The sequence below is a fragment of the Poeciliopsis prolifica genome, unplaced genomic scaffold, assembly GCF_027474105.1.
Source record: "Poeciliopsis prolifica strain line A6 unplaced genomic scaffold, Auburn_PproV2 SCAFFOLD001, whole genome shotgun sequence".
NCBI classification, from domain to species: Eukaryota; Metazoa; Chordata; class Actinopteri; order Cyprinodontiformes; family Poeciliidae; genus Poeciliopsis; species Poeciliopsis prolifica.
Window position 1 is genome coordinate 19,466,218 of NW_026562376.1, and position 12,372 is coordinate 19,478,589.

General features: G+C 39.5%; 1 protein-coding gene across 2 annotated transcripts; it reads left to right on the forward strand.

The window, feature by feature from the left end:
• The first annotated feature begins 88 nt into the window (after nucleotides 1-88).
• Nucleotides 89-9,860, forward strand: LOC129367250 (glucoside xylosyltransferase 1-like). 2 transcript variants are annotated; one of them, XM_055041565.1, is made up of 8 exons: nucleotides 89-443; nucleotides 877-972; nucleotides 2,122-2,305; nucleotides 2,713-2,844; nucleotides 2,947-3,198; nucleotides 3,654-3,777; nucleotides 3,912-4,084; nucleotides 8,880-9,860. In XM_055041565.1, exons 1-8 carry the CDS (start codon nucleotides 220-222, stop codon nucleotides 9,015-9,017), a joined length of 1,323 nt encoding a protein of 440 aa, XP_054897540.1. In that variant the 5' UTR covers nucleotides 89-219; the 3' UTR covers nucleotides 9,018-9,860. The 2 variants fall into 2 exon arrangements, with proteins under 2 accessions (XP_054897540.1, XP_054897549.1); XM_055041574.1 differs by lacking the exon at nucleotides 877-972.
• Nucleotides 9,861-12,372: the final 2,512 nt, after the last annotated feature.

The following is a 12,372-nucleotide window of genomic DNA, read 5'->3' on the forward strand; positions in this document are numbered from 1 at the left end:
TGTGGAGGTCTGTATGTACAAAGGTTGGCACTTGGTGGGCAGAAATCCTTGTGAGCAGGCCGGAACACGTGTAAAAGCGGTGGGCGGAGCGGAAAACTATAAACACCAACTACCGCTCACTTCTACTAGCTATGGCTTAACTGCTATAGGAGCTAGTACCAAACATGGTACCTAGCTAGGATCAGAAAAAAAAATGTTTTGTTTTGCACAAAATAACTGATGCGCAAAATGCGATGCTATCCACACGCTTATCTCCTGTGCACGGTATTTACATTCTTCTCCTTACTGTATGTGTACAGTCAGCTTGCCTCCACCTTGGAGGACAGGGACGAGCGGTCAGGAGGAGGCAGGATATCCGGCAGGAGCAGTCATGACGCCGGGCACACGCTCAGGAAAAGACCAGGACTGTTAGGCCTCCGGGACCGAGAGTGGGGACAGAGCAGGTATCTTTTCGCGAGCCGTGATTTTGTTGTGTGTGTGACAATTAACGTGATTTGTAACAGTGAGCTTTGGATGTTAGTTAATCGTCCTAGTGTTTAGTTATTGACTTAGCTCATTAACTAATAAGATAATGCTTAAAGTTTACAAGTCATACAGGTACATTTTCAGTGATATGTGTTGCCAGTTTGCGTATATATTCTGAAAATGTGTGGTTGTGCATGTTTTATGGTGACACTAGTGCTAACATTGTAATTGACAGCCTTAATGTGACTTTTAACCATCTCATTAACGTGAGCTTAATGCTGGATTTAGCAGGCAACCATCTGTTAATGAACTTTAGAAGATGTTTCAGCAACGATCTGATCTCTAAAAGCTATGTTCAAGAAGTTGATTACTAACTAAAGATAAAAAAAGACCATGTTTTTATTCTGTCAGGTGTAAATCACTGTCAGTCTCTTACTGGAATCCATATTGGAGACTACCTGCTGATGATGTTTGTGGAGTGAACTGCTTATTGGAATCACCTCTTGGGTATGATTTGATTTTGTGAACATCTAAGATTATTAGTGAGTCACGTGTCCTAGTAAATGAGCAGTGTAGTGCATAAAATGAGACATGAAAAGCTGGTTGCGGCATACATTTGTTTTCAGCCTTCCTGAATCAGTAGTTTCTTGAACCTCATGTTGCTACTGTTAATTTTTCAGGTTATGTCTCTACTCTAGGCCTTTGCTTAGTCTTCTTTGCAAAACCAATTAAGCTCACACAGATTAGACGGAGAGTATGTTAGAATGTCAATTTTCAATTTGTCATCCAAATTTTCAGTTTGATTTAGGTTTGGTCTTTGACGGGACCTTTCTAACACAATTTCCTCCAAACCATCCCATTGTAGCTGCGGCTGTGTGTTTAGGGTCGCTTTAAACACACAGCCTCTAAACACAAAGACTCTTCACCTCAGTCTGAAGTGCTTTTCTTTTTTGCCTTTATTTCATAAGCCTGGTTTAGTTTTCTCCTCAACTTTATCACTTGTCCTTTTCCTGTGTTCACTCTTCATGAGGCATTTTGCTCAACAATGTTCTCTCAAAAAACTTCAAAGGCCTACAGGAAACTAAGTGGGATTGCATTGCACACAGGTGTACTCTGTTTACTGGCCACTTATGAAGGGAATGGGTTCAACTTGATTCTTTTTAGGAGTATCAGATGAAAAAGTTTGACATTTTTTAAATTTTCTTTGAAATTTTTAAAACAATATTGCACTTTTTTGTGTTTATATGTTCAATAAAATCTGAAGAAGGTACATTAAAGTGTGTGTTTGAAACGTGACAAAATGTGAAAATGACAAATTGTTGATACAGGCTCTGTTAATCACTCTAGGGCTTTAGGTTTCTCTCAATTTAGTCACTATTTGAATCACTAAACGCAAATTTGAGGTTGTATATGTTCAAGTTCTCACATAAATAGAAAAAAACTACATTGTCCTTAAATTGCTTGTAAATAAATTACTTAATTTTTTATAAGAAGAACTTTTACAACAAATCCATTAACTCTTTCATCACTCCTGGGCGGGTCGTGGCATTAATTAAGCTGAGGGTTTTCGTAATCGTGTTGCTGTAAATGCCTGCTTAATCTTTTCTGCTGTAAAATGACCACGTATGACTGATGTAATCATGTCTTGGCCGTTAGTGAGAAGTTGAGCTCTGCTACAAAAGAACCTAAAAATGACAGAAGTCACCTAGCCGTGGTGGCCTGCGGGGCCAGGCTGGAGGAAACTCTCACCATGCTGAAGTCTGCCGTCCTCTTCAACAGAAAGCCTGTACACGTCCACATCTTCGCCGAGGATGATCTGCATTACGGCTTTAGAAATGCTGTAAGTGTGCGTCCCAACAGCAGGGAAACTTTCAAAGTCCTAAATGTGCCCCAAAAATCTGCAAGACCATCAGGCGGGAGTGCATTTTCAGTGCCTTGATAGGTGTAATTGTTGAAATAAAAAAAAATCTAGAAGACTGTCATCTATCATTGATTTATTGCACCTTGTAATTCTTCCATTTGTGTTTCCTGACAGTTTGGGATTTGCTTTAATGCATTATTGCTCTGTGAATGGGCTTTGGTATTTGCAGCAACACTCAAGCTCAGTTGTCTTATTTCTGGATATTCTTTGCTTCTCCAATGGTTTTATAAAGGCCCTTTTATGTTTAAACTCTAAAACATTTTAAAAACGAGACATTCGAAGGACAGTAACGGACACATTTTTGTTTCCTGTTGTCATCCCTCAAGATGGAAATGTGGCCTGTGGCAATCCGGACAAAGTTTACATTCAACATCTATCCAATCATGTTTCCTGAGGAGAATGCAAGTGAATGGAAAAAGCTCTTTAAGCCTTGTGCCTCTCAGAGGCTGTTTCTGCCGGTAGGTCATCTTCAGGAGTCTTTTTAATCAGAAGATATTCATCAGAAATTCTTTATCTTTTTAGAAATTCTAATATCGTTTCCTGTTTTTTTCTCCCCCCAGCTAATCTTAAAGCAGGTGGATTCTTTGCTCTATGTAGACACAGATATTCTTTTTCTGCGTCCAGTGGAAGACATCTGGGGCCTACTTTCCCAGTTTAACGTGAGCCAATTGGCTGCCATGGCACCGGAGCACGAGGAGCCTCGTATTGGCTGGTACAACCGTTTCGCTCGTCACCCTTACTATGGCAAGACGGGCGTCAACTCCGGGGTCATGCTCATGAACATGACGCGCATCAGGGAAAAATTATTCAAGGTAAAGAGTGCGATACCTGCTGTCGTCTGTAGAAGTATTGATCGGGCATGCTTTATTATTGAAGTATTTATTGGAAGCGTTGGCAGCAGTCGGTTATGCTATTGATTTGTGTTGCTAATTTCTGGCCTCAGATGGTTTGAATAAGGCTAAGTGCTTGATCAATCAGTTAATGACTGAAAAAGTGACATGGATGTTTAATGATATTTTAACAAAATACCATTTCCAGTGGTTGTGCTGCAGTACTCGCATCAGACAGTTGAGGTCACTCTTGTACTTTAGCTTAAAAACCCTTCAGCTTGTATAGGTTTTTCCAAAACAACTTCCTTGATGTAAAAATGACTTAAGAAAATGACCGACTTGCCTGAAAAGCAGATTTGTTGGTTGCTTGACGTAAATTGATATAAATTCTTGGGTTGCTGTTTTTCTTTCTCTTTTTTTTCCTCTCCTCGCTTTAGAATGACATGACAGCTGTGACGCTCCAGTGGGGGGAAATTCTGATGCCTCTTCTTCAGAAGTATAAACTCAATATCACCTGGGGGGACCAGGATCTTCTTAACATCATATTTCATCACAACCCTGGTAGGTGTGACCTTATATTGTATTGTTTATTGTATCGCATATGTTGGAGTTTCTGTTGTTTGTTTTGTAGTTGACTGTTATTAAAGAAGCAAGTTCATGTCTTATTTATGAATTTTTTGTCCGTTCCTCTGCAGAAAGCTTGTACGTGTTTCCCTGCCAGTGGAACTACCGTCCCGACCACTGTATCTATGGCAGCAACTGTCAACAAGCTGAAGAAGAAGGTGTCTTTATTCTCCATGGTAACAGAGGAGTTTATCACAACGACAAGCAGCCTGCTTTCAGAGCCGTCTACGAGGCAATCAAACAGGTAGAAAGACGCCACTATAGTTAAAAAAATCTTGTAATTATGATGGAGCAAAAGAATATCCTGCATAAGGTGAAATGAGTTGAAATCCTCTGTTTTCTTAGAGAGAAATTGCATGCAGTGGCAATTTTTGATATTTCCTGGAGGGCTGTCAAATGCACTCAAAGAAAAAAAAAAACATGTTGGGCTCCAATAAACCCAGTGCAGCGTGACATCACAAGCATCTGCTCCACCCTTCAGTCTCCCTATAGTTGGGAACAGAGTCGCACTGCTGCATTAAATAAATTCAAAGAGAACTCTGAGAGGGGAATGAAAAACCGAGGGGAAAATTTTTCTCTCTTGGGGTCCGTTTGAAGCTTTAGAAAATCTCCTAAGGGCCAGCTGGTTGGAGGTGCTTCTTGCTAGCCCAGGTCCCAGTGGCCTCAACAGTAAGCCAGTCTGCTTCAGATTTTAAATATTGGGTCTTTTTAGTAATAATCATCTGCAAAGTTTACTCTCAGAGGCAGTGTTCAAAGCATTTTTACTACAGTAATTCAAATACGCTAAAGGAGTTGGAGCGCAACCCAGTTCACTTATTATTATGCATTGCATTTTCTTGCAGTTGGATTACTGATATGTATTAATTTAAACATAAATCGAGATGGTTTATTGGTTTACACACCACAGTGTGATTAAATGCAGTCATATTTTTAATGTTCCAAGCCCAGTAAGGAATAGAAATAAAAATAAGTAAATTTGTCCATCCATTAATCTATGTAGCAAAAATTGTTTTTATGAAGTACAAGGCCTGCCATCGAGCAGATCAGTGCTCCACCCAGAGCGCAGTGTGTGCAAGAACCACCACTGATCGTGTGTGTGAAAGCTATTTGGTTTGCTAGTCATTTTCCTATCAATAGGCGCTTTAGGCTGTGCTTTTCTATTACGGATGCATCAGCCCACCGGAGCGGAATCGATACTCTGCTAAATATTTCCTTTATCATATTTAAGTTCTCCAAAGAAAGGGAAAATGCATCTTCCGAGACTCAACAACAGAAGTGGTTACATCTGTCAAGCGACAATATCAGACGTCATTTGCACAGTTTGATTCACCTTTTAAAACAAAAGGTTAAATATACATTATTTTTACACCTTCTGCCACTGAAGGCAGCTTTGTGATGTGTGAACATAGACGGGTGTAATTTAACCGGGAAGCACAGCTGCTGTCCCACGGGGTGTGTTGTAATCTTTCCTGTTTCGCTTCGTGTTGCGGGATCTCGGATGGTCACAGCAGCAATATAATCTGGAAGGATCCAGCTGGGATACACAGCAGTGAGAAATGGAAGAAGACAGGAAAAATGAGCTCATTCTCCTCTGCAAAGGAGGACATGGCTTGTTTTTTCTTTTCTTTTTTTCTCCTCACTACCTCACACCATAGGCAGCGTCTGCTACAAGTGACCTTAAGGTACGGCATGCACTGAGCTGAAGCTGAGCTGAACTTTGCTGGCAAGAAGTTGGAGCTCAGCTGTTATTTTTCTTGTAGTGGTAGTCAGGAGCAGGTAAGGCTAGATGAGGAGAAACGCATATTGTCATTCGTTTCTGCAAGAGATGAGACATGATGGAGCTGCTGCCTAACTCGCACCGAATGTCTTTTGTTTTGATGGAGTTGAAAACAAGACTCCATTTCAAGGATTGAAGCAGAGGACAAACACTTCAGTAACAGAAGTGGAATAGATAAACAAAAGTGAAAGATGAAATCAAACTTTGTGCACTAATGGTATCTTTTTTTCGGTTTGTTTTTTTAGGGTTGTCATTGCATTAAACATTGAAACAGCCATAACAAAATGACTACATGTGCAATCACACATACATTTTAATTTGATTTTGCCAAATAAGACTTGGTTTCCAGTTAGGAGGTTCATATGAGCAGAATGTCCCATTCTTGTTCCTTTGAAGATGTTTTGAATCGTAATATCATCAATTTAATCTGATTACTTTGTATGTGCCCCCTGCCACATCAATGTTTGATCAGTCCATAACCTGCATCATATCCAAATCCCTCAGAGAACAGAGCCTCACTTTGGTTTCTGCCTTTCCATAAAAGCTTTTTCCACCCACAGCCACCCTGTTCTGCACTGTCAGCTGTGTGCCGAGAGCATCCAGTGTAAAGCAGCAGCGTGTGTTGCAAGGCGTCATAAAAACTGGTGTTAAAGCTCACACATGTCTCCAGAATAGGATTGATATCACATTCCTCGCATAGCCTTGTTTTAGTAACAGCAGGGTAAAAGTGCTTTTGCAATTAAGCAAAAGATCCTGTTTAATTGCAGATATCATAACCAACTTCATGTCTGTGAGGTTGACATGTTGGATCAGATGGTTATCAAACGGACACAGTTGGATATTTGAGCTTGTTTATATGCAAGTGTGACATGAAAACCCACACTCATGTGCTCCTAGTTTGTGATTTTGAAATTAATTTAAATTATTCCCCTCTGGAACAAGAGCAGGTAAATTTACAAGGATGCGTATGGTGACATCCTTACCATTTGTAGAAGGGACAAAATCTACACAATTCTAAAAAGTGAATTTAAGCTCTGCAGACCATAAGAATATGCATCATTTTCATTCTCCTAGAATATAAGTGATTCTCGACATAACCCTTTTTGTGTTACAATCATCAGTCCAAACATATTTTTTTGGCTTTGCAAGCATTCATCGTATTGACTGCCCTGCTTTAACCCCATGATCTCAAAGGCTCAGCATATTCCACATCCCGAGTAAGGAGGTAAATTGGCCTGAAGTCTCTCAGTCTCTCTTCATTGTTGCTCTTTTTCGATCCCTCTTTGTTGATTTGAGCTCACTGGTCAACCTGCGGGCAGCAATCCATGGGAAGAGGAGGAGCAGCGTCATTAAGCGGACTCCATCCATTACCAGGACAGGCCTTACCTGGCCACTATCAATGCAGGCAATGTTCTCAGCCATTAAGTAAACGAGCAGGCTTCATTATGAGGCACTCGGCCAGCTCCATCAGTCTCCCCAGCAGCACAGAAGCACGCTCTACTCATATTAGAGTCCTCACATTTTAGCGTCTTTGTGGATGGGAAAAAAAATTGCTTAATTCATCAAGTAAAAATAGTTTTTTGTTGCAAGATTATCCCATTAGTTCAGAGAACCCCCAAGCTTTCCATCCTTTGTTTCCCTCATTGTGTCTTGAAGTTTATTATCCGCCCTTCTTTCTCCAGTTCCCTCGGCACTCTCCCACTTTGTTCCCACTTGTTCCTTTGAGAACAACATCCTAAAGCCCTGTGCAGACGGTTCTGGGAAGAACTCCTATTTCCATCTTGCCTAGAGCTCCTTAGTCAACCCTGCTCCCAAGGCAGGCTCTCTCAGTCGGCAGAGGAGCTTGCAATAAAGGCCACTACCATTACTGAGGCAAGCTCACTGAAGAGTTGTAAAATTTTTAGTGCTGATGCTAGTTTGAGACATCATGATGCCTGTGTGGACAACGTAACAGCCACATCCACATAAAAATCGATAGGCGGCTGTTAATGGCACTATATTGCCTGACGCAGTGTATGAAAGATAATAAAGAAACAGTTTTGAGTAATGTGATGCTTTGCCAAACTGGAGTCAAATAAGACGCTGTAAAATGCTTGTTCCTTTTATTTACTGGAGCTATAAACGGTTGCTCCTCCTCAATGTGAAAGTGATCTTTATCTTGTCATACCGGATGGCAGGAACCTTGGTTTCCTTCAACTCGCTGGAAATCTGGAAGTTTTATCTTTGCTGTTGGAGTCCCACGGTGAAGAATATATGAGGAGGCATATTAGAAATGCTGCAGATGTTGCTTTGTCTCATACAGCCATGAGACAAACTAACTCTATTTCTGTTCCTGTGATAGATATTCATAATCCACATACAATGTTAGTTGAGATATGCAAATTACTCTTGAACTGACAGATTTTTGCATAAGCCAAACATAAAACAACACCTATATATATATATATATAGTTTATAGATATATATGTAAATATATATATCAGTAAAGTGCCTCTTAAGGAAGCCTGCTCGTTTACCTAATGGTTAAGAACATTGCCTGCATTCATAGTGGCCAGGTTAGGCTTCTTCTAGTAATGGATGTAGACTGACTAATGACGCTGTTTCTCCTCTTCCCATGGACTGCTGCCTGTATGTTGACCAGTGAGCTCAACTCAACAAAAGAGGATTGAAACAGAGCAACAATTAAGAGACTCAGAGATTTTTCTGCAATAAAGGACCTATGCAGTACATGGGCTACATAGTGTTCAGTGTTAAGTCAACCTTGAACCAGAGGCAACATCAGAAGTTTTTTTACCTGGACTAAAATGAAAAGGAATCAAACAAATTAAACTTCCCATGTGGGGTCTCTCACTGTTGTTCGAGTTTGATAAAGAGTCTACCTTATTTCATAAGAATCATCTGACCCAATAATTAAAAGGATGGAATTTGTTTTCCAATTTTTTGATAAGTAGGGAAAAAATTATGTTTTTCTGACTTTACCTATTCCATTGCCTGTATAAATAATCCCATCCACCTACCAACCACAGTTGTTACGTAAAAACTTACATTTTGTTGTAAGAGATAAAACATACTGTTGTCAAGTAAATGGTTGCCAAATGGAAGTGGGTTGGGACAAAATGTTAAAATGTGGGTACCAATTGGAGCATGAATTGTTGCATTGACCCAGACCCTCTAGAAACCAAACCGTAGAATAAAATAATATCTGCCTTGTCAGATTTCTGACAACATAATGATAACCCATCCATGTTTCTTCTCACCCCAGTACTCCTTCGGCGAGGACATGGAGAGCTCCCTGCTTCAGCCACTGGAAGCGGCACTGCAGGCAACTACCCATTCTTACTGCGGCCGATCCAGCCACCTGTTTACCAAAAGGTTGAGAGAGAGCATCAGGCTTGTTTAACCAGAAGACATGGCTAGGATCGCAAGCTAATATCATTCCAGTGCCTGATGCTTGTTGTCTGATGTTCCTCCTGTGGAGATGACCTACTGGATGATGTAGTTAAGATCAGACGGTAATTTGTTTACATTGTGTATGCTGAGATTGTACGTTGAGATTATGTGAATGGAAAAATACTGAGCAGAATGTGTTTTATTTTTACACATGAATAGTTTTGGTACATATCTGTCTGATGAAGATGCAATAAGGATACAGATACCCTTTCACTTTTCCTGGAAAATACACCGTCTTCACTTTGCCTGGCAGAGATTACAGACTTGATGCTGATAAGGACAACAATCTCTGTTTTTAATGACAATCAGTTTTTTTTTCTTTTATATTCACAGAGAGCTTGAAAAGTAGTAAAGACATTTATTAGACATTTATTTGCTTCAAGTTTCATGAGAAAACTAAATTTTGACCTAAAAGAGTATTTTATTCAGTATTTTAGATTCTTAATATAATTCAGCATTTCCTTTCTTGGTTTTGGTTAAAGACTTAAAAGTTCTCTTGATTAAACATTTCATATTAATCGGATCAGTATTTATTGGACATCTATGATGTTAACTTGAAGTATTTGTGGGTATGATTTCAAACACTCCGCTCTTCTTCATTTATTGCATATTTTATCGGACATGTCTTTTTTGTGTTAATTGCTGATGTAACTTCAAAGGGACTGTGCTCTGACATCAAACCACCAAACATGAGGAATTTAATGACATATTTGATTATGTTGCTTTAAAATGGGACAACAATATTGAGTGTTTAGGAAACATTTTAGAATAAATTCAAAAATATTTCCAATGCTTCTGTTGTTGTTGTTTTAATCTAGAATATATACGCTTAATGTTTTAACATGTTAAAATGGAAAGTCAAAAACTAGGAACTGCAGGTCAGAAGACTAAGAAGTTTTTTCCTGCCAAACTTCTGTACAACAAAACAAACAGCAGCTGTTTGTTTTGTTGTAAAGCCATGTTTGACAGGTAATACATTCACCTAACACTTTATTAGGCGCATGAACTTGGCCAATCGTGCAGCAGCTCAGTGGGTTTAGGCTGCGAGATATGAGGGAAGAGGATTGCATTTTCTTAAGACGTGGAATGATTGTTGGTGTTAGGTTCGTGTATTTTCAGGCAGTATGTTTTTTTTTTGTTTGTTTGAAATGAAAAAACAAAAATAGACTCGTTTTTTGGGGGAGAAATCAGATAACGAGCCGTTATCCGATTTCCGAATAAATAAAAAAACAAATCTATCTTCATTTTTCATCTCAAACAAAAAAACGAACTGCCTGAAAATACACGGACTGTGTTAGTTCACCCACAAAATCCCCTCTGGTTTCCAGAGAAATAGTCTGGAGATCTATTAATTTACCATCTGCTATATAGATGTAAATACCCTAGAAAGACACCAGTAGCTCAAAGGCTTCTTGCTATGTCTATGACTAAAGTGTGCAGAAGACGGTCTGGACTGGAAGCGATCTCATGATTGGAGAATATTTCCTTGGCGCACTTTTGCGTCCTTGTAATCTGAGGCTGAGGATTGTCGTATCTGGCAGAAATGTTGCTGATGAGGTCCATCCCCTTATGATCACTTTCTCTGATGGTTTCTTCCAGCAGGATAACGCACCCTATCATCTCATTGTTGCTTCTTGAGCATAATGAGTTTGCTGTACAACAATGACCTCCAAAGTTAACCAGATCTCAATCTACGAGCACCCCTGGGACGTGGTGGAGCAGGAAATTGTTATCAGGCATGTGCAGCCAACAATTCAGCAGAAACTTATTCATGTATTCATAATGTCAGATTGGACCAAAATCAAAAAAGCAATATTTATTCATCTTGTTGAGTGTATGCCACAAAGAACCAAGGTAATTCCTATAAAACATAGGGTAAAAGCAAAGTGGCTGATGAATACTCGCACAATATAAAAACTGCAGGGTTGTAACATTGAATGAATGTTCTTTCTGCTTTTACAAATAACCTCTCCAAGTAATGGAGAATATGGATCATTGATTATGTTTGCTTTCACAAATGATCAATGAGTAAAATAGTAATCTGAGGCTGATAGTCTCTTGTTTTCACTACAATCTATATAATTTTGACTTTTCCACCCTAAACACTGTGCCTGCCTGTTGCTCATTCCTGCCACACTGAGACCGAGCATAGACTCAATCCTTGAAGGGTGCAGTGAGCTGAAAATGAGAAATCAATGCAAGAGGAGTTGAGAAACTGTTGTTAGATGGCCAAAAGAGGAGCTGATGTGTCTGGGTCGGCAGCCTGTGGCTCTTCATTTCGCAGACACATCGACTTACGTGCCCCGAATTGGCAACGGTTCCGTGCGACGAATTTAAAATGGAGTCTATGCTAAAAACCAGCTTGATGTGTCCATGTTCTTGTCAAGGAGTGGCTTATGTGCAGCAAGTGTGAAAAAGGTTTGAAATATTTTTATAAAAGTGATCATAGATCTACCGCTGAATCTGTAAATCAATGGCAAATGAGTGTAAAACAAGACAGGAGCAAGTGCTATGGATTTATCAGGAAATGAATGATTTTATTGTGTTGTATGTTTGCTGTGAATACCCGTTAGCTCTTTTTCTCCTTCTGTGTGCGCTTAATAAAATGACACAGGGTCTGAAAAAAGCTTCCAAATGAGCTTTTGCTTAACTCCAAAACAGGATTTGTTGGATGCTGTAAAAGCATTGCCAACTTTCTTTCTACTTATCTTCAAGAGATTAAGCATGAAGAGTGGCCTATTTATCTCACATAACGAGCTCATACATCTGCAGGGAAATGCCTGGTGATGGTGGATATATTTAAGCGTAACCCTTTTAAAGATAAATGTTTTTTTGTTTTCTTTCCTGCTTAAAAATGCAAAGTGTTTTCTGTTTTTAGGTGGACAGGCTATTGCTGCCTCAGCCTGCTTTTACTCTCCCTGATTATAATGGTGATTGAGACCTCATCCGCCAATGGATTATTCATGTTACGGCCTGCTCTTCCTGCTCCCTATGTCGTATTCAGCAGGGATTTAAACACCTGAAGTCGTTTAAAAACAACCCGGGCCAAAGTGAATCAGTACAAAGCAAAAAAAGAAAAAGGATAATTCAATGTTCTGAATTTAAAGACATCAACATTGGAAAGGAAGCAAGAATAAGATACATTAGAGTTGTAGAAATTTTCACTTCTAATTTCCTTAAGCAGCTTTTTATAAATTTCACACAGGTATCCCCATCCCTGTCTTGTTTTGAACTTAAAAAAAAATAGTCCTGTCTGCACCTTAAACCTGCATGGCTTAAGATTTATGATAGACAAACATAAATCA